The sequence below is a fragment of the Eriocheir sinensis genome, chromosome 64, assembly GCF_024679095.1.
Source record: "Eriocheir sinensis breed Jianghai 21 chromosome 64, ASM2467909v1, whole genome shotgun sequence".
NCBI classification, from domain to species: domain Eukaryota; kingdom Metazoa; phylum Arthropoda; class Malacostraca; order Decapoda; family Varunidae; genus Eriocheir; species Eriocheir sinensis.
The window spans coordinates 3141939-3165125 of NC_066572.1; the positions used below are offsets into that span (position 1 = coordinate 3141939).

The following is a 23187-nucleotide window of genomic DNA, read 5'->3' on the forward strand; positions in this document are numbered from 1 at the left end:
TTCTATTTCACCAATGTCATTTTTCTTAATTTTTTAACTTATTTTCTTCGTTTCTCCAAATTTTTCTTCTTTTTTTTAACTTATTTTCTTTGTTTCTCCAATTTTTTAACTTTTCTTCTTTTTCTTCTTTGTTTTGTTTTTCTTTTCTTCGTTTCTCCTTTTCTTTTTTTTAACTTAATTTCTTCGTTTCTCCAATTTTTCTTCTTTTTTTTAACTTATTTTCTTCGTTTCTCCAATTTTTTTTTTTAACTTATTTTCTTCATTTCTCCAATTTTTCTTCTTTTTTTTAACTTATTTTCTTCATTTCTCCAATTTTTCTTCTTTTTTTTAACTTATTTTCTTCGTTTCTCCAATTTTTCTTTTTTTTAACTTATTTTCTTCTTTTCTCCAATTTTTTTTTTTTACTTTATTTCTTTTCAATTTTCTTCTTTTTTTAACTTATTTTCTTCGTTTCTCCAATTTTTCTTCTTTTTTTTAACTTATTTTCTTCGTTTCTCCAATTTTTCTTCTTTTTTTTAACTTATTTTCTTCGTTTCTCCAATTTTTCTTTTTTTTAACTTATTTTCTTCGTTTCTCCAATTTTTCTTCTTTTTTTTTAACTTATTTTCTTCGTTTCTCCAATTTTTTCTGTTTTTAAACTTTTCTTCGTTTCTCCAATTTTCTTCTTTTTTTTAAAACTTATTTTCTTCGTTTCTCCAAATTTTTCTTCTTTTTTTTCATTGCCTTCAAATTTTTAACTTTTTTCCTCATTTTCCTCACAAACTTTTCTTCACTTCATCATTTTAAAATTTTTCTTCATCTATTTCCTCATTTTTTACTTATTTTCTTCGTTTCTCCAATTTTTTTTATTTTCCAATGTCTTCTAATATTTTCCTCATTTTCCTCTCAAACTTTTCTTCACTTTGTCATTTTAAAATTTTTCTTCATCTATTTCCTCCTTTTTTTAACTTATTTTCTTCATTTCTCCAATATTTTATTTTTTTTAATGTCTTCTAATTTTTTCCTCATTTTCCTAAAACTTTTCTTCACTTCGTCATTTTAAAATTTTCCTTCACGTTTTTCCTCTCCTCGCTTTCACGTTTTTCCGCTTCAATTTTCAGCTCAAACACCAATTATCATTCTTTACCATTTGGACGTACTAGAAAAACCTATATTTGTGTAGGCCTACTTATCTATTAACATGTCTATTTTTAGCCTATCACTTATATCCACTTATGTTATTTACTTGCATACTCTTTCTATCGTACGTAAAAGGTGCCTCATGTATCTTGCCAGCCTCGAGACACCAGTTACCGTAATGGCGTAAATCCGTAATGGTGTCGTGGGTTCGCTCGCCGAGGAAAAAATAAGTTACGTTTTTATGATTGTGAAAAGGAAGAAAAAGATTGAGAATATTGAAAAGGAGGAAGATGAAAAAATAAGTTACGTTTTTATGATTATGAAAAGGAAGAAAAAGATTGAGAATATTGAAAAGGAGGAAGATGAAAAAATAAGTTATGTTTTTATGATTATGAGGAGAAAGGAAAAGATTGAGAATACTGGAAAGAAAACAGAGGAGAAAATAAGTTATGTTTTTATGATTATGAAAAGGAAGAAAAAGATTGAGAATATTGAAAAGGAAGAAGAGGAAAAAATAAGTTATGTTATTATGATTATGAAAAGGAAGAAAAAGATTGAGAATATGTTTTTATGATTATGAGGAGAAAGGAAAAGATTGAGGATACTGGAAAGAAAACAGAGGAGAAAATAAGTTATGTTTTTACTATTATGAAAAGGAAGAAAAAGATTGAGAATATGTTTTTATGATTATGAAGAGAAAGGAAAAGATTGAGAATACTGGAAAGAAAACAGAGGAGAAAATAAGTTATGTTTTTATGATTATGAAAAGGAAGAAAAAGATTGAGAATATTGAAAAGGAGGAAGAGGAGAAAATAAGTTATGTTTTTATGATTATGAAAAGGAAGAAAAAGATTGAGAATATTGAAAAGGAGGAAGATGAAAAAATAAGTTATGTTTTTATGATTATGAAAAGGAAGAAAAAGATTGAGAATACTGGAAAGAAAACAGAGGAGAAAATAAGTTATGTTTTTATGATTATGAAAAGGAAGAAAAAGATTGAGAATACTGGAAAGAAAACAGAGGAGAAAATAAGTTATGTTTTTACGATTATGAAAAGGAAGAAAAAGATTGAAAATATTGAAAAGAAAACAGAGGAAAAAATAAGTTACGTTTTTATGATTATGAGGAGGAAGAAAAAGATTGAGAATACTGGAAAGAAAACAGAGGAGAAAATAAGTTATGTTTTTACGATTATGAAAAGGAAAAAAAAGATTGAGAATACTGGAAAGAAAACAGAGGAGAAAATAAGTTATGTTTTTATGATTATGAAAAGGAAGAAAAAGATTGAGAATATGTTTTTATGATTATGAGGAGAAAGGAAAAGATTGAGAATACTGGAAAGAAAACAGAGGAGAAAATAAGTTATGTTTTTATGATTATGAAAAGGAAGAAAAAGATTGAGAATACTGAAAAGGAGGAAGATGAAAAAATAAGTTATGTTTTTATGATTATGAAGAGAAAGGAAAAGATTGAGAATACTGAAAAGGAAGAAGAGGAGAAAATAAGTTATGTTTTTATGATTATGAAGAGGAAGAAAAAGATTGAGAATACTGAAAAGGAGGAAGATGAAAAAATAAGTTATGTTTTTATGATTATGAAAAGGAAGAAAAAGATTGAAAATACTGAAAAGAAAACAGAGGAAAAATAAGTTATGTTTTTACGATTATGAAAAGGAAGAAAAAGATTGAAAATACTGAAAAGGAAGAAGAGGAAAAAATAAGTTATGTTTTTACGATTATGAAAAGGAAGAAAAAGATCGAAAATACTGAAAAGGAAGAAGAGGAAAAAATAAGTTATGTTATTACAATTATGAAAAGGAAGAAAAACATTGAAAATACTGAAAAGGAAGAAGAGGAAAAAGAATATGTGGTTTTAATATTCTAAGAGGAGGGAGAACTGCTTTATCTGAATTTCGGAAGAGCGGAAGAGAGAATTTGCTTCATGCTACTTATGAAAGAAAGAAAGAATATGTGGTTTTAATATTCTAAGAGGAGAAATAACTGCTTGGTCTGAATTTCGTAAGAGCGGAAGAAAGGATTTGCCTGGTCTTACTTATGGAAGAAAGAGAGGAGGGAAGACTATGCGGTTTTAATTATACAGAAGAAATTACGTTGTTTCATCTAAATTTTGTACGAGCGGAAGGTGGAATGTACATCGTGTATTCTGAAACCTAACAAAAGCCCTTCATAACATTCTTCATTCAGAGGAAAAATAGAGAAAAAAAACAGCGTATTAGATATTTTGTGAACTGCGGAAGACGATATTTTTTTGTATACGAGATATCAGGAGAGTGGTTTATACGATGAACTTCAAAATTAGTAAAAATGCTTGTAAACACTTTAGAAGATCGTATTGTGGTTGAAAATGGTTGACTAACAGGTTGACTGATTGACTATTTGGGTGTCTGTGTAGCAAGCAAGTCCAGTTTGGTTCTCCCTCTCCTTCCCTCCCTCCCTCCTTCCCTTCCTTCCTTCCCTCCTTCCTTCCTTCCTTCATTCCTTCCTTCCTTCCTTCCCTCCCTCCCTCTCTCCTTCCTTCATTCTCTCCCTCTCTCCTTCCCTCCCTCCTTCCCTCCATACCTGTTCTGAATGGCCCCAGTCTGATAGTGGAGCAGGCGGATTTTTTTCATACTTTCTGCTGTGATGTGTGACCCTTGCCTGTCCCATACTGCCCCCCGGTGCCCCTCCTGACCTGTTGCTGAAGTTAGGGTTGATTCGTGACCCGGGTATCTTATGGGTGACCTGCACAGTGAACACTCAACCAACCCTCCCGTCATCCATCACCCGCATGATATATTTTGGTTGTGATTAATTTCTTGTCTAATAACTCGGTTCAGATATTTTTAGGATAATCTTGTATATTTATTTATTTATTATTTATTTATTCATATGTTGTTGCTGTGTGTGTGTGTGTGTGTGTGTGTGTGTGTGTGTAGGGAGAGGAAGAGAGGAAGAGAGAAAGGAGGAAGAGAAGACAGAGAAGGAAGGAAAGAGAAAAGGAGGAGGAGGAGGAGAAAAAGAGAGAAAAGGAGAGGAGGAGGAGAGAAAAAAGCAGAAATGGAGGAGGAGGAGGAGGAGGAAAAGAGAGAAAAGGAGGAGGAGGAGGAGAGAAAAAAGCAGAAAAGGAGGAGGAGGAGGAGGAGGAAAAGAGAGAAAAGGAGAGGAGGAGGAGAGAAAAAAGCAGAAAAGGAGGAGGAGAAAAAGAGAGAAAAGGAGAGGAGGAGGAGAGAAAAAAGCAGAAAAGGAGGAGGAGAAAAAGAGAGAAAAGGAGAGGAGGAGGAGAGAAAAAAGCAGAAATGGAGGAGGAGGAGGAGGAGGAGGAGAAGAGAGAAAAGGAGAGGAAAGGAGGAGGAGAGAAAGAGAAGATGTGTGTGTGTGTGTGTGTGTGTGTGTGTGCGTGTGTGTGTGTACGTGACCACATACCGCCCGTCTTTTAATGATCACAATGTTGTATGATGATGATGATGATGGTTTGGCCTTGCATTAACTCATCTTCACCATCATTATTATCATTATTATTAGTATCGTCATAAACATTTCCTTTGTATATTAATTCTTGCTTACAGACGGCCCTCACTGTTCAGGGACTCGCTTATATACGGGTAGGGTAATTGCGACACCCCAGCCCTCGCCCCGCCCCGCCCTGCCCCGCCGAACGCAGATGAAAACCCGCGTATGCATGGTCCGTAGCGCCCAGCTTGAACGTTGCGTATATATAGCATCTTCCATTTAGCGTAACCTGTTTCTATAGAGTCCCTTGATAGATAGACTCCCAACAGCCTAAGATTTGGACGGCATTATTGGGCCTTCGCCGCGAGAGCATGTGATAGCGTTGAAAAGCACGGTGAAAACAGGCACAATAATGGCGTCCAAATCTTAGGTAGTCGGGACTCTATATGGGACGCTACAGATCACGACCCAAAAACGGATTACGCTAAATGGAGGAGGCTATTAGTGTTTACCTTCGAAGTTGGATGAGAGAAGCCAGCGGAAAGGAAAGGTTAAATAAGTCAATCGGGGTAAGAAAAGATAATTGTTGAAACTTACCAAACAGGGAGTGATTGAAGGAAGGAGTGGACAGCCTAAAAGCCATACAAAGTGGAACAGGTTACAAGAAGAAGAAGAAGACTACCATGTGTGCGTAGACGGCCGTGCGCTACAGTGGAGTTTATAGAGCCTATTTAGTTTATCATGGCCTCCAAGTGTTCCTCCACGTGATAGAAGAAAGGAGCGAACAACTTAAAAGCCATACAAAGTGGAACAGGTTACAAGAAGAAGAAGAAGAAGACAGTTCGTTGACCACCTGCGAGTGAAGGCGGAGTTTATACAGGCTTTATAGTTTATCATGGCCTTCAAGCATTCCTCCACGTCTCCTTCAGGCAGGAAGTGATAGAAGGAAGGAGCAAACAACTTAAAAGCATACAAAGTGGAACAGGTTACAAGAAGAAGAAGAAGAAGACTGTTTACCACCTACGAGTGAAGGCGGAGTTTATACAGGCTTAATAGTTTATCATGGCCTTCAAGCATTCCTCCACGTCTTCTTCAGGCAGGAATTAGTAGAAGAAAGGAGCGAACAACTTAAAAGCCATACAAAGTGGAACAGGTTACAAGAAGAAGAAGACAGTTCGTTGACCACCTGGGAGTGAAGGCGGAGTTTATACAGGCTTTATAGTTTATCATGGCCTTCAAGTGTTCCTCCACGTCTCCTTCAGGCAGGAAGTGATAGAAGGAAGGAGCGAACAACTTAAAAGCATACAAAGTGGAACAGGTTACAAGAAGAAGAAGAAGAAGACAGTTCGTTGACCACCTACGAGTGAAGGCGGAGTTTATACAGGCTTTATAGTTTATCCCGACGTCTTCGGATCAGGCAGGAATCTAATAGAAGAAAACACCGGAAACAGTGGGAAGGCTTCTATATGTATTTTGCGTTTGTGTGTTAAATGCCTCAGAAATACCCCTTTTTGTTTTATTCGATTGAGATGGCAGGACGAAACCCAATTTTCCATATTTGATTATAGTCCCGTCGATCGCGGATTACGGGGATCTTGTGGAACGAAATACCTGGGAACAGTGGGGGGCTTCTGTATATGTATTTTGCGTTTGTGCGTTCGTATGTCTGTTTCTTATACGCCAGGGTCTGTCGCTTTGCCGTTGGAAAATAGGGTACATCAAGCAATCGTTTATTTACGGAACGGACATTTTTTGGGGGTTAAGTTCATTTGTAGGGTCATTTATTTACTGTTTTTGAAGGAACGGACATTTTTGGGGGTTAAGTTCATTTGTAGGGTCATTTATTAACTGTTTTTGGAGGAACGGACATTTTTGGGGGTTAAGTTCATTTGTAGGGTCATTTTACTGTTTTTGGAGGAACGGACATTTTTGGGGGTTAAGTTCATTTGTAGGGTCATTTATTTACTGTTTTTGGAGGAACGGACATTTTTGGGGGTTAAGTTCATTTGTAGGATCGTTTATTTACTGTTTTTAGAGGAATGGACATTTTTGGGGTTAAGTTCATTTTTAGGAGTCGTTTATTTACTGTTTTTGGAGGAACGGACATTTTTGGGGGTTAAGTTCATTTGTAGGGTCGTTTATTTACTGTTTTTGGAGGAACGGACATTTTTGGGGGTTAAGTTCATTTGTAGGGTCGTTTTACTGTTTTTGAAGGAACGGACATTTTTGGGGGTTAAGTTCATTTGTAGGGTCGTTTTACTGTTTTTTGAGGAACGGACATTTTTGGGGTTAAGTTCATTTGTAAGGTCGTTTATTTACTGTTTTTGAAGGAACGGACATTTTTTGGGGGTTAAGTTCATTTGTTGGGTCATTTATTTACTGTTTTTGAAGGAACGGACATTTTTGGGGGTTAAGTTCATTTGTAGGGTCGTTTTACTGTTTTTGAAGGAACGGACATTTTTGGGGGTTAAGTTCATTTGTAGGGTCGTTTTACTGTTTTTGAAGGAACGGACATTTTTGGGGGTTAAGTTCATTTGTAGGGTCGTTTTACTGTTTTTGGAGGAACGGACATTTTTGGGGGTTAAGATCATTTGTAGGGTCATTTATTTACTGTTTTTGAAGGAACGGACATTTTTGGGGGTTAAGTTCATTTGTAGGATCGTTTATCTACTGTTTTTGGAGGAACGGACATTTTTGGGGTCAAGTTCATTTGTAGGGTCATTTATTTACTGTTTTTGAAGGAACGGACATTTTTGGGGGTTAAGCTCATTTGTAGGGTCGTTTTACTGTTTTTGGAGGAACGGACATTTTTGGGTCAAGTTCATTTGTAGGAGGTCAACTTTGTATTGGAGGCGGGTGTGGGGTGTGGGGGAGGGGGGTTGATATTTTGGGAGGGGTAAATTTGTGTTCTTTGGAGAGTTAAGATTGATATTTTGAGTTTATTTCCAGTACCTCCTTTTTTCTATGTAAGGTTTGTTTCCTATCCAGTGTCAGCCCGCCAGTCAGTCAGTCAGTCAGTCAGTCAGTCAGTCAGTCAAGCTTTTTATTCCACTCAGTAAGTCACAATTTTAATATCGCTATTCAGTAAGTCAGTTGAGTTTTTTAATCAATCTCTTCAATTCCAAAAGTTGATATATTACCGAAACTAAAATACTACTACTACTACTACTACTACTACTACTACTACTACTACTACTACTACCAGAGAGAGAGAGAGAGAGAGAGAGATTGACATAGGGTGCTTTAACAAAATAAATTAGTGTTTCTCTCTCTCTCTCTCTCTCTCTCTCTCTCCGTCACCCATATATGAAACACAGAAATCTGAAGAAACAAGAGAAATAAAGAAAAAAAATATAGATAAGAAAACAAAAAGAAAGAAAAAGAAAGAAAGAAAGAAAAATCGTCCTCGGAACTTCAATCATATATTCATTTTTATAATTTTTTTTCTTTTTCCGTTAAATTTAAAAAAAAAATAAACCTTAAAAATAAATAAGTGAATGGATGAATAGATATTAAAGCAGGATAAGGATATTGTGTGGGCGGGTCAAGGGAAGAGGAGGAGGAGGAGGAGGAGGAGGAAGAAGAAGAAGGAGAAGGAAAAGAATGAGGAAGAATGAAGGGAAGGAGAAAAGGAGGAAGAAGGGGAAGGAGGAGGAGGAGGAGGAGGAGGAGGAGGAGGAGGAGGAGAAAGAAGAAGGAAAAGAATGAGGAAGAATGAAGGGAAGGAGAAAAGGAGGAAGAAGGAGGAGGAGGAGGAAACAAAACTAACCTTAATTTGACCTCTCTGACCCAGCCTCGACCCTTGCCTGCCCACTGACCCGCGCCGGCCTTGTCCAAAAGATGTATATTTTGTGATGCGTCAAGGCAGGCCTCAGCGTTTTATATGGTAACCTTCCGTCTCGACTCACCCACCCACTCACTTCAATAATTCAAGTCTCCATTTCCTTAATTAAACTGTATTATAACCTGTAACTCTCTTCTGATGCTATTAAACGTCATTCGCTCTCTTCAGTAATTACACAAACTCCTTTTTCTTTCTGTATTATAATCAAACTCATCTCTCCCTCCTTTGTTTATATCTTATTCATTACCTTATTATTCTGCATTCACTTCTTTCACCTATAACGATACTTGGTTATTCATGCATTAATTTCCCATTGATGGTTTTACGCTCATCTTCCTATGTCACAATCCTCGTCTCCCTTCCTCCTTAGACTGAATCATCCTTCCCCTGTTTGATCGTAAGTAGCCCAATGCCCTCTCCACATACTCCCCTTATCCACTTATCCACTTTTCCCACATTCTCCACTTCTCACTGCATCAAAACCTGTATTCTTCCAGTTTTTCCTACACGCCTTCTAGTGAGTGAGGGTGTGGGTGAGTTGGGGCGAGAGGGAGAAGAAAAACAAGCGCTTGGTGTTGCTATAAAATGGAGGATGTTGCCCAGTTTTGTGTGTAAGGCTTATCAAAACACTAGATATATTTCCCTCACCCAACACCATCGCATAGACCGAGGAAAAGGGAAAACAAGACAAGGTACAGAATCATTGCGTTTATTTCCGTTAAGCGATTCTACCCTAATGTGTGGATGTGTATGTGTGTGTGTGTGTAGACGCTCATGGGCTGCGGTGAACCCTGGCTGTGCTGTATCTATTTCCTGTTGTTTGTGGTGGTGTGCCGCAGGGCTGAGGTGTTTGGGGCAGGGCCTGGGCAGGGGGGGGGGGCCACATCACAGGAGCCTTGTTGTTGAGAAAAGAGCTGTGCGAGATTCAGATCGACGCTGATGTGATAGTTCCATTTTGTGTGTGTGTGTGTGTGTGTGAGTGTGTGTGAGTGTGTGTGTGTGTGTGTGTGTGTGTGTGTGTGTGTGTGTGTGTAGGTAAGCCCGGTGGTATCTCATATAAGTAACCAGACCCCAAACAGTGATGTCCACAAATACTCTAAAATACATGTTAAGTACTAAAGACTGACACTCAGAAATATTAATACCAAATACATTATTGTAAATTTGGGTGTAATTAAATAATAATACATTACTTAAGCAAGGTACTTAAATACAATGTGAATAGATTTTATTCATAATTTCTGTTTCTGTTCGTACAGTTTGAGTCACGCTGTGCACGGTTTTTATCCATTGTGAAGGAACAAAACACAAACGCTTCAATGAACATTTTTCCCATCACCTCCACGGACTGATCCCCGGGCTTACCACACGGCCACAACAATGGATTTCTTAAAACATAAAAAAAAGAGTTGTAAATGTATTTAAAAATGTATGTGGAAAATATTTACAAATACTAAATACATAAGAAATAATGTTTGGCCCTAAATCACATCAGCGTCAGTATGAATTTTGTGCCCCGCTTTGGGTAACACCGCGGCGCCTGTGGTGGGCCGCCGCGCTCTCCTGTGTCGCGGCTCTGGGTAGGAATTCTTAGGTAAGCCGTCGAGGATGAGTACGAGTCGTTTCAGTGTCGGAGAGGCGCAGGGCGACACAACTGGGCAACATTTATTTATATTGTGGCTGGGGAAGGAAGGAGCAGAGGAGGAGGAGGAGGAGGAGGAGGAGGAGGAGGAGGGAAGGAAAGGAGAGTTGGGAGTTGATGTATTTTCTATTGGTAGTTTGTGGTTAGGTTACACACACACACACACACACACACACACACACACACACACACACACAAACATTCACAATTAAAAAAAACAAACAATAAAACAAGAAAATAACAACACATGATAGCATAACAAAAAAATAGTTAGAAAATATGAACAAATTACATAAGAAAACACACTCACACACACACACACACACGCACACACACACCCGCGCCGCCCTTCCTCCCCCGGCCGCCTCCATTGTGCTAGAGTTAGGAGTGGACAAAGTACCTGGAGAATTAACAGTTCTAAGGTTTGTAAAAAAATTCTTATCCTAAAAATTACCCACAAAAAAAAGATTAATTACTGAAGCGTACGTATTTTAGGCGCAGACGTCCGCATCTGGCCTGACATGAACCAGCAAACACTGCCATGATGTAGAGTGTTAACCTGTAATGTTACGTATCAGAGGCGAGGTGGGGAGCGTCGCGCGGCATGCCTCACCGTACCCGGGTCTGTGTGTACCTCTGGCAGGGTGAGTGTCTTCAGTGGTGGCGTACCGGGCTTATGTTTCTCTCCTTTGTCGCAAGGCTTTGGTATAAACTGCCATCAGAACTTAACCCGGTAGCATCGCGGATCATGTTTTGCGACTGGTACGGATTTGGCTTTCCCTGGTAGCCTGGTAATGTATACTCCCAGGTCTTTCTCTGGTTCTATGATGGATAGCGGATGTGGTATTGGTGTGCTGGGTATCCCTTCACTGGTAGCCTGGTAACACACACTCCCAGGTCTTTCTCTGCCTCTGTGGTGGATAGTGGAGTGTTTCCCATGTGGTATTGGTGTGCTGAATATCCCTTCACTGGTAGTCTGGTAACATACACTCCCAGGTCTTTCTCTGCCTCTGTGATGGATAGTGGAGTGTTTCCCATGTGGTATTGGTGTGCTGGATATCCCTTCACTGGTAGCCTGGTAACATACACTCCCATGTCTTTCTCTGCCTCTGTGGTGGATAGTGGAGTGTTTCCCATGTGGTATTGGTGTGCTGGATATCCCTTCACTGGTAGCCTGGTAACATACACTCCCAGGTCTTTCTCTGCCTCTGTGGTGGATAGTGGAGTGTTTCCCATGTGGTATTAGTGTGCTGGATATCCCTTCACTGGTAGCCTGGTGACATACACTCCCAGGTCTTTCTCTGCCTCTGTGGTGGATAGTGGAGTGTTTCCCATGTGGTTTGGTGTGCTGGATATTCTCTCCCAAGCTGCAGGATTTTACGTTTTTCCTCATTGAATTGTAGCAGCCACTTTTTGTTCCATTCCTGTAGCTTGGTGAGGTCTTCTTGTGGGAAATCTTCTGTCAAGGGGTTAAGGGTCCCTCTAAGTGAGAAAAATGAGGAAAAATCACCCCTCACGCAAACCATTCATAATATATATCAAAGCATTTGTGATCAGATTATGTATCATCTTTTTTGGGGGGTTTATATCATGGCACAAATTTGGCCCGTCGCTGCTACACGGTAAAGCCACAAATTTGGCCCATCACTGCTACACGGTAAAGCCACAAATTTGGCCCGTCACTGCTACACGGTAAAGCCACAAATTTGGCCCGTCGCTGCTACACGGTAAAGCCACAAATTTGGCCCGTCGCTGCTACACGGTAAAGCCACAAATTTGGCCCGTCGCTGCTACCGGGTTAAGAGAAGAGAACTTAGATATGGGAAAGTACACACACATAAGCCCTGGGTTGAGGAATCATGTTCTGTAGTATCTCGGGATTTCATATGCATTTATAAAACTAGTTATATATTTATACTTAGTAAGGAGAGGAGAGGAATAAATTCATTTGTATCATAAGACAAAGGAGAGTTATGTATTGGGTCCACACAACCCTCGGGGACGCCCACGCTGCCAGGACACAACGCAGAGGAGGTGCCGTGGGGTGTGTCAGAGCCGCGCGGCCCCACGCTACCGTACCAGAGTGTCAGCCTAACCTAACACGTCCGGGCCTGGCGGTACAGACAGAGATCGTAGGGTTGTTCGGCCTCGGTCATTCTTCATTGGGGAGTTGCGACATTGGGTTTGTCGTTCGTTCGTTGTGTGAGGAAGCGAAAGTCCTAATGTATTGCAACGAGGTGTTTTTTTTTTCTTGTTTGTTGTTGTTTTTATCCTTTTTTTTTAAGTGACAAATTCTCCGTTAGATGAAGTGTTCGCGCTTTTTTTTGGGATGTTACGAGAATGTTCCGTAATACTCGTGTCTGTTGTACGTGTGTGTGTGTGTGTGTGTGTGTGTGTGCGTCAAGGTGTGTTAATCCCTCTATGCCTTACCTAACATAACCTTTACCCACGCAATCACTTACAGACCATTTTTTTCCTTATCTTTTATTGTTATTTTTGAGCCGTCTCTTTTCCTTTATTTTCCTATTGTTTTATTTTTCTTTCCTTACCTTACCTTACCTTACCTTACCTTACCTTACCTTACCTTACCTTACCTTACCTTCCCTTCCTTTCCCTTCCCTTCCCTTCCCTTCCCTTCCCTTCCCTTCCTTTCCCTTCCTTTCCCTTCCCTTCCCTTCCCTTCCTTTCCCTTCCCTTCCTTTCCCTTCCCTTCCTTTCCCTTCCCTTCCCTTTCCCTTCCCTTCCCTTCCCTTTCCTTTCCTTTCCTTCCCTTCCTTTCCCTTCCCCTTTGCTGTGGTTTCATGTATATTGAAAATTTTTATTATTATTATTATTATTATTATTATTATTATTATTATTATTATTATTAGTTTAGTGTTGGTCCCAGCATCCTCCCTTCTTTCTTTTCCTTCATTTTCTTATTTCTTTCTTCTTTTCTTTCCTCCTCCTCCTTCTTTCCTCCTTCCATAAGAATTTGCTCTCCTTTTCCTCTCTTCCTCCTCTTCCTCTTTCTCTTATATTTCTTCTCTATTATTTTCTTCTTTATTTTTTGTCTTTTTCTTCTTTTTATTTTACATGCAAGTTGATATTTTGCCCTCCTCCTCCTCCTCCTCCTCTTCTTCCTCCTCCTCCTCCTCCTCCTCCTCCTCCTCTTCATATCTTCCTTTTTTATAGTTTTCATCTTGTTTTTTTATATCTTTTTCCTTTTTTTTATATTCCATGCAAGTTGATATTTTCTCCTCCTTCTCTTCCTCCTCCTCCTCCTCCTCCTCCTCCCGAATGAAGTGTGGCATCAAGACAGTTTAGGCCCCCCCCTCCCCTCCCCCCCCCCTGCTTCGTGTGCTCTGATACTCGATTTTGTATAATTTTTGCTGTTTATAAGGAAATGGAAACTCCCTTTTGTAATAAACTTGGTGAAATCCAGACTGTGTATCCATAATTCCTCCTCGCCTTAATCCTTTTTCCACTTCGATCGTGTTTCCTTATCCTCCTCTAATTCAATTCTTTCATGTCTCTCCTTGTAAGTAAAGAGTTCTGTTTTGTGTATATTTTCCTTGAGAATGAGGGAGTGAAGATGCTGGTTAACTCTTGCATAAGGGATTTGGACAGCACATGGATGAAGGAGTGGAGATACAGGTTAACTCTTGCATTAGGAAGGTGGACAGTATAGGGATAAAAGAGTGATGCTGGTTAACTCTTGCATAAGGGATTTGGACAGCACAGGGATGAAAGAGCGAAGGTGCTGGTTAACTCTTGCATAAGGGATTTGGACAGAACAGGGACGAAAGAGTGAAGATACTGGTTAACTCTTGCATAAGGGATTTGGACAGAACAGGGATGAAAGAGTGAAGATGCTGGTTAACTCTTGCATAAGGGATTTGGACAGCACAGGGATGAAGGAGTGAAGATGCTGGTTAACTCTTGCATAAGGGATTTGGACAGCACAGGGATGAAAGAGTGAAGATGCTGGTTAACTCTTGCATAAGGGATTTGGACAGCACAGGGATGAAAGAGTGAAGATGCTGGTTAACTCTTGCATAAGGGATTTGGACAGCACAGGGATGAAAGAGTGAAGGTGCTGGTTAACTCTTGCATAAGGGATTTGGACAGCACAGGGATGAAAGAGTGAAGGTGCTGGTTAACTCTTGCATAAGGGATTTGGACAGAACAGGGATGAAAGAGTGAAGGTGCTGGTTAACTCTTGCATAAGGGATTTGGACAGCACAGGGATGGAAGAGTAGAGAGGCTGGTTAACTCTTGTATTAGGAAGTTGGACAGCATATGGATGAAAGAGTGAAGGTACAGGAGAACTCATGCACTAGGAAGTTGGACAGCACAGGGATGAGAATGGAAAGTGTGGTCAAATTTCATATACATTTATTCAGTTTGTACAATACAGAGTTCTTTGTGTTAGTGTGATCACGGCTTGGTGAGATACACAGAGATTATCTTCCATATCTCATAGTTATTGCTGCGGTGGATGAAAGAAAGTCAACCAAAGGAAAAGTTATAAAACAGCATCATGAAGCCTTCCACTGCTCGGTGCTTGAGGGCAATACATGACAGACATAAGGCCAGACGGACAAAGACGCAGATAGGCAGGAAGATGAAGGGTAAAATTAAGTACTTATTCTCCTGCCAGAACCAAAATAACTAACAACTGCAGTTTTGGTTGGAGACATTGCACAGTTTTATGGGTGGTAGTGTCCCCATGCAGGCAAGGAGACAAACCAAAAGGACAGATAAGCAGTAAAATTAAGTACTTATTCTCCTGCTAGAACCAAAATAACTAACTTAACTGCAGTTTTGGCTGGAGGCATTGCACAGTTTTATGGGTGGATTGTGTCCCCATGCAGGCGAGGAGACAAACCCAAAGGACAGATAAGCAGTAGAATTAAGTACTTATTCTCCTGCCAGAACCAAAATAACTAACAACTGCAGTTTTGGTTGGAGACATTGCACAGTTTTATGGGTGGTAGTGTCCCCATGCAGGCAAGGAGACAAACCAAAAGGACAGATAAGCAGTAAAATTAAGTACCATGCTCATATTCTATTACTAGAACTCAAATTACTTAACCTTGCCCATTATCAGAAACACAGACAGACAGACAGACAGGCAAATAGAGATGGACACACAGACAATACAGATGGATAGAGATGGACAAACAGACAGACAGACAGGCAAATAGAGATGGACACACAGACAATACAGACAGATAGAGATGGACACACAGACAAGACAGACAGATAGAGATGGACACACAGACAAGACAGACAGATAGGAAACACTGATATGTTGGGTAATGAACAATTAGTATTAGTATCTGTACATAGCCTCTTCCTGCCGGGCCAGAACTCCCTCACCCCTGGCCCGTGTCCGTGGCAAGGGCATAGACCAGCACCAAGATGACGTGCAGCTGGGCAGACAGAACCAGCAGGCACCAGAAGACCATGAACCTCTCGCCGGGGGGGTCGGGGGCGGCACGGGGGGAGGTCAGCACCCGATCCCACCCAGCAGGCTCACCCAGGGGCACGCCGACCACCTCCACGGACATTGTAATAGGAGTTTAAGGGTCCTTGGGTATCCTATGGGACTCTCTGCCTTGCTGTCTTTCTTTATTTTCATTGGGCATTATATAACATTTTTTTCTCTATTTACCTTATTTCTTCCTCGTTTTCTCTCATGTTTCCTCTTTTCCCTTATTTTCCTCTTCTTTCCTTTTCACTTCTGTCTTTTAACTCATTTTCTCTTCCCTCTTTTCACAATTGGTCTCCTTTTCTCCCATTAAGTCTTTTCCTCCTCACTCTCCTGTCCTTATTTTCCCTTTCAATCCCTTATTTCCCTTGTTTTCTCTCCCCTCTTTTCACAATTAAGTCTTTTCCACCTCACTCTACTGTCCTTATTTTCCCTTTTCAATCCTTAATTTCCCTCGTTTTCTCTTTTCCTCTTTTCACAATGGTTCTTTTTCTCCCATTCAGTCTTTTCCTCCTCACTCTACTGTCCTTATTTTTCCTTTTCAATCCCTTATTTCCCTCGCTTTCTCTTCCCTCTTTTCACAATTGGTCTCTTTTTCTCCCATTCAGTCTTTTCCTCCTCACTCTACTGTCCTTATTTTCCCTTTTCAATCCCTTATTTCCCTCGTTTTCTCTTCCCTCTTTTCACAATTGGTCTTTTTTTCTCCCCTTCAGTCTTTTCCTCCTCACTCTCCTGTCCTTATTTTCCCTTTTCAATCCTTTATTTCCCTCGTTTTCTCTTCCCTCTTTTCACAATTGGTCTTTTTCTCCCCTTCAGTCTTTTCCTCCTCACTCTACTGTCCTTATTTTCCCTTTCAATCCCTTATTTCCTTCGTTTTCTCTTCCTTTCTTTTATCAGACCTATTTTCTATGCTATCTTTTATATACTATAGGCCTCTTGCATTTACTCTTATTTCATTCTCTTCTCTCCTCCTCTTATCTTCCTCTTCTTCACCTATGCTTTCCTCTTCTCTCCTCCTCTTATCTTCCTCTTCTTCACCATACAGTTTCCTCTTCTCTTCTCTTATCTTCCTCTTCTTCAGTATATAGTTTCCTCTTCTCTCCTCTTATCTTCCTCTTCTTCAGTATACAGTTTCCTCTTCTCTCCTCTTATCTTCCTCTTCTTCAGTATATAGTTTCCTCTTCTCTCCTCTTATCTTCCTCTTCTTCACCATACAGTTTCCTCTTCTCTTCTGTTATCTTCCTCTTCTTCAGTATACAGTTTCCTCTTCTCTCCTCTTCTTATCTTCCTCTACTCCACCATACAGTTTCCTCTTCTCTCCTCTTATCTTCCTCTTCTTCAGTATATAGTTTCCTCTTCTCTCCTCTTATCTTCCTCTTCTTCACCATACAGTTTCCTCTTCTCTCCTCTTCTTATCTTCCTCTACTCCACCATACAGTTTCCTCTTCTCTCCTCTTCTTATCTTCCTCTACTCCACCATACAGTTTCCTCTTCTCTCCTCTTCTTATCTTCCTCTTCTTCACAACACAGTTTCCTCTTCTCTTCTTCCTCTCCTCCACACACCTCCAGTAAGTCCCTCCAGGTGTGACCTCCGTACCTGTGAAATTAATTACACATAGATATGGAACAAGACCACCATAGCAATCACATAAGCATAATACCTTTGACAAAATATAGTAAGTAGTTAATTAGAACCTCACTTTGAATAGAATTAATGAAGTTTGTGATGAGTGGAGGACCCTCATTCACGATTCTACATTACTTAAGAAAATATGAATGAACAGAGTGAGGCTATAAAAATTGAGTAAGCTAGAAATTATATCGTTAACATAGATACTCGGTTTGATTAATTAGAATTGCATAATGGAGTGCTTAATAACTACAGTAGCCTATTGTTATTGATTCTACTGGGATGAAGGAGTGGAGATTTAGGCTAACTCTTGCATTGGGAAGGTGGACAGTAAAGGGATGAAAGAGTGAAGATGCTGGTTACCTCTTGCATAAGGGATTTGGACAGCACAGGGATGAAAGAGTGAAGATGCTGGTTAACTCTTGCATTAGGGATTTGGACAGCACAGGGATGAAAGAGTGAAGATGCTGGTTAACTCTTGCATAAGGGATTTGGACAGCACAGGGATGAAAGAGTGAAGATGCTGGTTAACTCTTGCATAAGGGATTTGGACAGCACAGGGATGAAAGAGTGAATATGCTGGTTAACTCTTGCATAAGGGATTTGGACAGCACAGGGATGAAAGAGTGAAGATGCTGGTTAACTCTTGCATAAGGGATTTAGACAGCACAGGGATGAAAGAGTGAAGATGCTGGTTAACTCTTGCATAAGGGATTAGGACAGCACAGGGATGATAGAGTGAAGATGCTGGTTAACTCTTGCATGAGGGATTTGGACAGCACAGGGATGAAAGAGTGAAGATGCTGGTTAACTCTTGCATAAGGGATTTGGACAGCACAGGGATGAAAGAGTGAAGATGCTGGTTAACTCTTGCATTAGGGATTTGGACAACACAGGGATGAAAGAGTGAAGATGCTGGTTAACTCTTGCATAAGGGATTTGGACAGCACAGGGATGAAAGAGTGAAGATGCTGGTTACCTCTTGCATAAGGGATTTGGACAGCACAGGGATGAAAGAGTGAAGATGCTGGTTAACTCTTGCATTAGGGATTTGGACAGCACAGGGATGAAAGAGTGAAGATGCTGGTTAACTCTTGCATAAGGGATTTGGACAGCACAGGGATGAAAGAGTGAAGATGCTGGTTAACTCTTGCATAAGGGATTTGGACAGTATAGGGATGAAAGAGTGAAGATGCTGGTTAACTCTTGCATAAGGGATTTGGACAGCACAGGGATGAAAGAGTGAAGATGCTGGTTAACTCTTGCATAAGGGATTTGGACAGCACAGGGATGAAAGAGTGAAGATGCTGGTTAACTCTTGCATAAGGGATTTGGACAGCACAGGGATGAAAGAGTGAAGATGCTGGTTAACTCTTGCATAAGGGATTTGGACAGCACAGGGATGAAAGAGTGAAGATGCTGGTTAACTCTTGCATAAGGGATTTGGACAGCACAGGGATGAAAGAGTGAAGATGCTGGTTAACTCTTGCATTAGGGATTTGGACAGCACAGGGATGAAAGAGTGAAGATGCTGGTTAACTCTTGCATAAGGGATTTGGACAGCACAGGGATGAAAGAGTGAAGATGCTGGTTAACTCTTGCATAAGGGATTTGGACAGCACAGGGATGAAAGAGTGAAGATGCTGGTTAACTCTTGCATAAGGGATTTGGACAGCACAGGGATGAAAGAGTGAAGATGCTGGTTAACTCTTGCATAAGGGATTTGGACAGCACAGGGATGAAAGAGTGAAGATACAGGTTAACTCTTGCATAAGGGATTTGGACAGCACAGGGATAGTATAGTAATGTTCACAATAGAGGCGCAAACAATATCAGTAGGCCTAGCTATATAGTGAAGGAAGGAAGACCTACGAGTAGAAGAGAGCTAGGCTATTTATCTTCAATCTCATAGACCATTGTAGTAAAAAAATATTAGATGAGCTTTTTATTAGGCATTGTTAGAGGTTTTAAAGGTTTTTTATTTTGAAAGAGTTACATAGCTTACAGTACTTCTATCCTTCATGCTCGATATAAAAGAGAAAGGTTCAAGGTCTACAGATTATATATAAGACATCTGTCGATATATTATGAACCAGCTTATAATTAATACACATAAATATATATTCCTCGCGTATATTTTTTTTACTGCAATTATAAGATTCATTTCCGAGGCTGATGATCTATATAATGTCACTCACGAAGTTCATTATTTAAATTTCAAGAACCGAGTGAACCGAAATTGCACTCGGACCGAAACTCACATCCCTGTCTGTGTTGCCAGATTGTCGTACTCAGCCTCATATATTTACCGACTTCCGACCCAAAAACTGTCTCGTGGACCCCAATGAAGAGATTCACTTATAATTACCGTTAAAACACTTAATTCCTGATGTTTCTTGGCAATAATTAGGTGTTAGAACCCGGTAAATACCATGCTGTGAGTACGATAATATGGCAACGGTTCTGTTTTACCTCATGGCGCGCGCGGGAAAGGAAAGTGGTTTAAAAAATAGGAAATAAAGGCGTTCAGTGCATTAATGGAGGACAGGCAGGAGATAGGATGAAGATAAGAGAATGGCGGACCTAAGAGGAGACGGACAGCCACGGGAAACAAGAGGAAGGCAAGGTAAGAGGAAGATATGTGAAGGCTGTCCCAAACCTTCCCCTGATGTACCCATTTTATCCTGTTTCCTCTTATTTTATTTTCTGCTTCGTTTCCTCTTTTCTCTTTTTATTTCCTCGTCCTTTTTCCTCATATATTTCCTTTTCTGCTTCATTTCCTCCTCATTTTCCTCTTCTATTTCCTTTTCTGCTTCATTTCCTCTTTTCTATTTTATTTCTTCCTCATTTTCCTCTTCTATTTCCTTTTCTGCTTAATTTCCTCTATTTTATTTCCTCCTTTTTCCTCTTCTATTTCCTTTTCTGCTTAATTTCCTCTATTTTATTTCCTCCTTTTTCCTCTTCTATTTCCTTTTCTGCTTAATTTCCTCTTTTCTATTTTATTTCTTCCTCATTTTCCTCTTCTATTTCCTTTTCTGCTTAATTTCCTCTTTATTTTATTTCCTCCTTTTTCCTCTTCTATTTCCTTTTCTGCTTAATTTCCTCTTTTCTATTTTATTTCTTCTTCTTTTTCCTCTTCTATTTCCTTTTCTGCTTAATTTCCTCTTTATTTTATTTCCTCCTTTTTCCTCTTCTATTTCCTTTTCTGCTTAATTTCCTCTTTTCTATTTTATTTCTTCCTCATTTTCCTCTTCTATTTCCTTTTCTGCTTCATTTCCTCTTTTCTATTTTATTTCTTCCTCATTTTCCTCTTCTATTTCCTTTTCTGCTTAATTTCCTCTTTTCTATTTTATTTCTTCCTCATTTTCCTCTTCTATTTCCTTTTCTGCTTAATTTCCTCTTTTCTATTATATTTCCTCTTTTTCCTCATTTCTTTTCTGCTTCATTTCCTCTTTTCTCTTTCTTTTCTATTTTCTGATTAATTCTTTTTTTCCTTTTCCTCTTCTCTGTTAAATTTCCTTTTTTCTGTTTTCCTTCTCTTCTATTTCCTCTTCTTTTTCCTTTTCTATTCTATTTTCTCTTCTAGTTTTTCTATTTCCTCGTCCTTTGCTGTACCCATTTTATCCTATTTCCCTCCTACACCCTATTTACTCATTTCCCTGCCTCGTTCATTCACTTATTTGGTCGTCTAGTATTAAAGGAAGGAAGGGAGAAGAGAGGGAGGGAAGGGAGAAATAAGGGAGAGAGAAAATGGATTATATAAACACTTTGTCCAAAACCTCCCCTGATGTACCCTATCCTATCTTCCCCCCTATACCCTATTATCAAACCTTTCTTTCGTCTTCTTTTCTATTTTCACTATTCTCCTCTTCTTTTTCCACTCCTTTCTTCCTCTGGTTCTTTCCTTTCCTCTTTTTTTCCTCTCCTTTCTTCCTCCGGTTCTTTCCTTTCCTCTGTTTTCCACTCCTTAATTTCTTCCTCCGGTTCTTTCCTTTCCTCTGTTTTCCACTCCTTAATTTCTTCCTCCGGTTCTTTCCTTTCCTCTGTTTTCCACTCCTTAATTTCTTCCTCCGGTTCTTCCTTTCCTCTGTTTTCCACTCCTTAATTTCTTCCTCCGGTTCTTTCCTTTCCTCTGTTTTCCACTCCTTAATTTCTTCCTCTAGTTCTTCCTTTCCTCTGTTTTCCACTCCTTAATTTCTTCCTCTAGTTCTTCCTTTCCTCTGTTTTCCACTCCTTAATTTCTTCCTCTAGTTCTTCCTTTCCTCTGTTTTCCACTCCTTAATTTCTTCCTCCGGTTCTTTTCTTTCCTCTGTTTTCCACTCCTTAATTTCTTCCTCCGGTTCTTCCTTTCCTCTGTTTTCCACTCCTTAATTTCTTCCTCTGGTTCTTTCCTTTCCTCTGTTTTCCACTCCTTAATTTCTTCCTCTGGTTCTTTCCTTTCCTCTGTTTTCCACTCCTTAATTTCTTCCTCTAGTTCTTCCTTTCCTCTGTTTTCCACTCCTTAATTTCTTCCTCTAGTCCATTCCTTTCCTCTTCTTCCTTTTTATCCTTTTTCCCTCTTATACTTGATTAACTTATTTTCCTGCTATGCCCATTCACTTATTTGGTCGTCTAGTATTAATGGAAGAAAGGGAGAAGAGAGGGAGGAAAGGGAGAAATCAGGGAGAGAGAAAATGGAGAATATAAACACTTTGTCCAAAACCTTCCCTGATGTACCCATTTTACCCTATTTTCCTCCTACACCCTATTTACTTATTTCCCTGCCTCGCCCATTCACTTATTTGGTCGTCTAGTATTAAAGGAAGGAAGGGAGAAGAGAGGGAGGGAAGGGAGAAATCAGGGAGAGAGAAAATGGACAATGTTTATATCTTGCCCAAAACCTTCCCTGATGTATCCAATTTATCCTGCTTCGCCTCCTCCACCCCATAGATTTGTTTCCTCGCTAATTGCTCCTTCAGCGGGCACTCGTCCTTTATTGGCCAAAACCAACCTAATCTAACCTAACCTAACCTAACCTAACCTAACCTAATCTAACCTAACCTAACCTAACCTAACCTAATCTAACCTAACCTAACATAACCTAACCTAACCTAATCTAACCTAACCTAACCTAACCTAACCTAACCTAACCTAACCTAACCTAACCTAACCTAATCTAACCTGACCTAACCTAACCTGACCTAATCTAACCTAACCTAACCTAACCTAACCTAATCTAACCTAACCTAACCTAACCTAACCTAACCTAACCTAACCTAACCTAACCTAACCTAACCTAACCTAACCTAATCTAATCTAACCTAACCTAACCTAATCTAACCTAACCTAACCTAATCTAACCTAACCTAACCTAACCTAATCTAACCTAACCTAACCTAACCTAATCTAACCTAACCTAACCTAACCTAACCTAACTTGGATGCTGCGCCACCCTCGACCCTCCCAAATAACTTTTTTTTTTTTTTTTTATAACCAAATAGGTGTGTGTGTGTGTGTGTGGGGGGGGGGGTGGTGGAGGTCAACCGCTCATTTTGTTTATTTAAATCTCGGTTGTCTTAAACAGATGCCTTTTTTATGGTGTATGTTAACCATGTAGCAGCGACGGGCCAAATTTGTGCCATGATATAAACCCCCAAAATAGATGATGCATAAACTGATCACAAATGCTTTGATATATATTATGAAATGGTTTGTGTGAGGGATGATTTTTTTTCATTTTTCTCGCTTAGAGGGACCATTAAGAAACATGATCCCTGCTGCTACTGGGTTAAGTGTTGCCATAAAAATGCCATCTATAGTCAGGAATCTGCCGTTTTCTGGCATTTTTTTGGTGATATATGTTAACCGTGTAGCAGCGACGGGCCAAATTTGTGCCATGATATAAACCCCCAAAATAGATGATACATAAACTGATCACAAATGCTTTGATATATATTATGAAATGGTTTGTGTGAGGGGTGATTTTTTCTCATTTTTCTCGCTTAGAGGGACCATTAAGAGACATGATCCCCGCAGCTAACCGGGTTG

At 39.6% G+C, this 23187-nt stretch overlaps 1 protein-coding gene and 5 long non-coding RNA genes across 18 annotated transcripts; 3 read left to right on the forward strand and 3 right to left on the reverse strand.

Annotated features, from left to right (window-relative positions):
* The first annotated feature begins 426 nt into the window (after positions 1 to 426).
* On the forward strand, positions 427 to 4223 carry LOC126987270 (leucine-rich repeat and IQ domain-containing protein 1-like). 5 transcript variants are annotated; one of them, XM_050844128.1, is made up of 3 exons: positions 427 to 1637; positions 1792 to 2295; positions 2409 to 4223. In XM_050844128.1, the coding sequence occupies exons 1-3, from the start codon at positions 1361 to 1363 to the stop codon at positions 2765 to 2767; spliced, it is 1140 nt and encodes a 379-aa protein (XP_050700085.1). In that variant the 5' UTR covers positions 427 to 1360; the 3' UTR covers positions 2768 to 4223. The 5 variants fall into 5 exon arrangements, 4 of the variants coding, with proteins under 4 accessions (XP_050700085.1, XP_050700087.1, XP_050700088.1 ...); XM_050844130.1 differs by having other exon boundaries at positions 1792 to 2151; XM_050844131.1 differs by having other exon boundaries at positions 1792 to 2079.
* Positions 4076 to 5746, reverse strand: LOC126987277 (uncharacterized). Its single transcript, XR_007740582.1, has 2 exons — positions 5589 to 5746; positions 4076 to 5421 (listed from the first exon to the last, which is right to left on the reverse strand). It is a non-coding gene; the product is annotated as an uncharacterized LOC126987277 (long non-coding RNA).
* A 316-nt stretch (positions 5747 to 6062) lies between these two features.
* LOC126987275 (uncharacterized) lies at positions 6063 to 13477 on the forward strand. 3 transcript variants are annotated; one of them, XR_007740577.1, is made up of 3 exons: positions 6063 to 6818; positions 6875 to 11248; positions 11348 to 13477. It is a non-coding gene; the product is annotated as an uncharacterized LOC126987275 (long non-coding RNA). The 3 variants fall into 3 exon arrangements; XR_007740576.1 differs by having other exon boundaries at positions 6875 to 10951; positions 11051 to 13477; XR_007740575.1 differs by lacking the exon at positions 11348 to 13477 and having other exon boundaries at positions 6063 to 6761; positions 6875 to 10253.
* Positions 13478 to 13952: 475 nt separating this feature from the next.
* Positions 13953 to 18285, reverse strand: LOC126987276 (uncharacterized). Of its 4 annotated transcripts, none has more exons than XR_007740578.1 (3): positions 18140 to 18285; positions 17524 to 17971; positions 13953 to 14084 (listed from the first exon to the last, which is right to left on the reverse strand). It is a non-coding gene; the product is annotated as an uncharacterized LOC126987276 (long non-coding RNA). The 4 variants fall into 4 exon arrangements; XR_007740580.1 differs by having other exon boundaries at positions 17524 to 17859; positions 18140 to 18284; XR_007740581.1 differs by having other exon boundaries at positions 17524 to 17803; positions 18140 to 18278.
* Positions 13986 to 18784, forward strand: LOC126987274 (uncharacterized). 4 transcript variants are annotated; one of them, XR_007740571.1, is made up of 2 exons: positions 13986 to 14129; positions 18241 to 18784. It is a non-coding gene; the product is annotated as an uncharacterized LOC126987274 (long non-coding RNA). The 4 variants fall into 4 exon arrangements; XR_007740572.1 differs by having other exon boundaries at positions 13989 to 14129; positions 18297 to 18784; XR_007740573.1 differs by having other exon boundaries at positions 13992 to 14129; positions 18353 to 18784.
* Positions 14415 to 15932, reverse strand: LOC126987280 (uncharacterized). The gene is made up of 2 exons (XR_007740586.1): positions 14988 to 15932; positions 14415 to 14714 (listed from the first exon to the last, which is right to left on the reverse strand). It is a non-coding gene; the product is annotated as an uncharacterized LOC126987280 (long non-coding RNA).
* Positions 18785 to 23187: the final 4403 nt, after the last annotated feature.

Bases quoted from the DNA above. Each gene is read 5' to 3' on its own strand.
- LOC126987270 (XM_050844128.1), top strand. From the start codon at position 1,361: ATGATTGTGAAAAGGAAGAAAAAGATTGAGAATATTGAAAAGGAGGAA. The intron at 1,638-1,791 runs GTTATGTTATTA...AAAAAGATTGAG, and splicing joins GGAAGAAGAGGAAAAAATAA to AATATGTTTTTATGATTATG. The intron at 2,296-2,408 runs GTTATGTTTTTA...AAAAAGATTGAG, and splicing joins GAAAACAGAGGAGAAAATAA to AATATGTTTTTATGATTATG.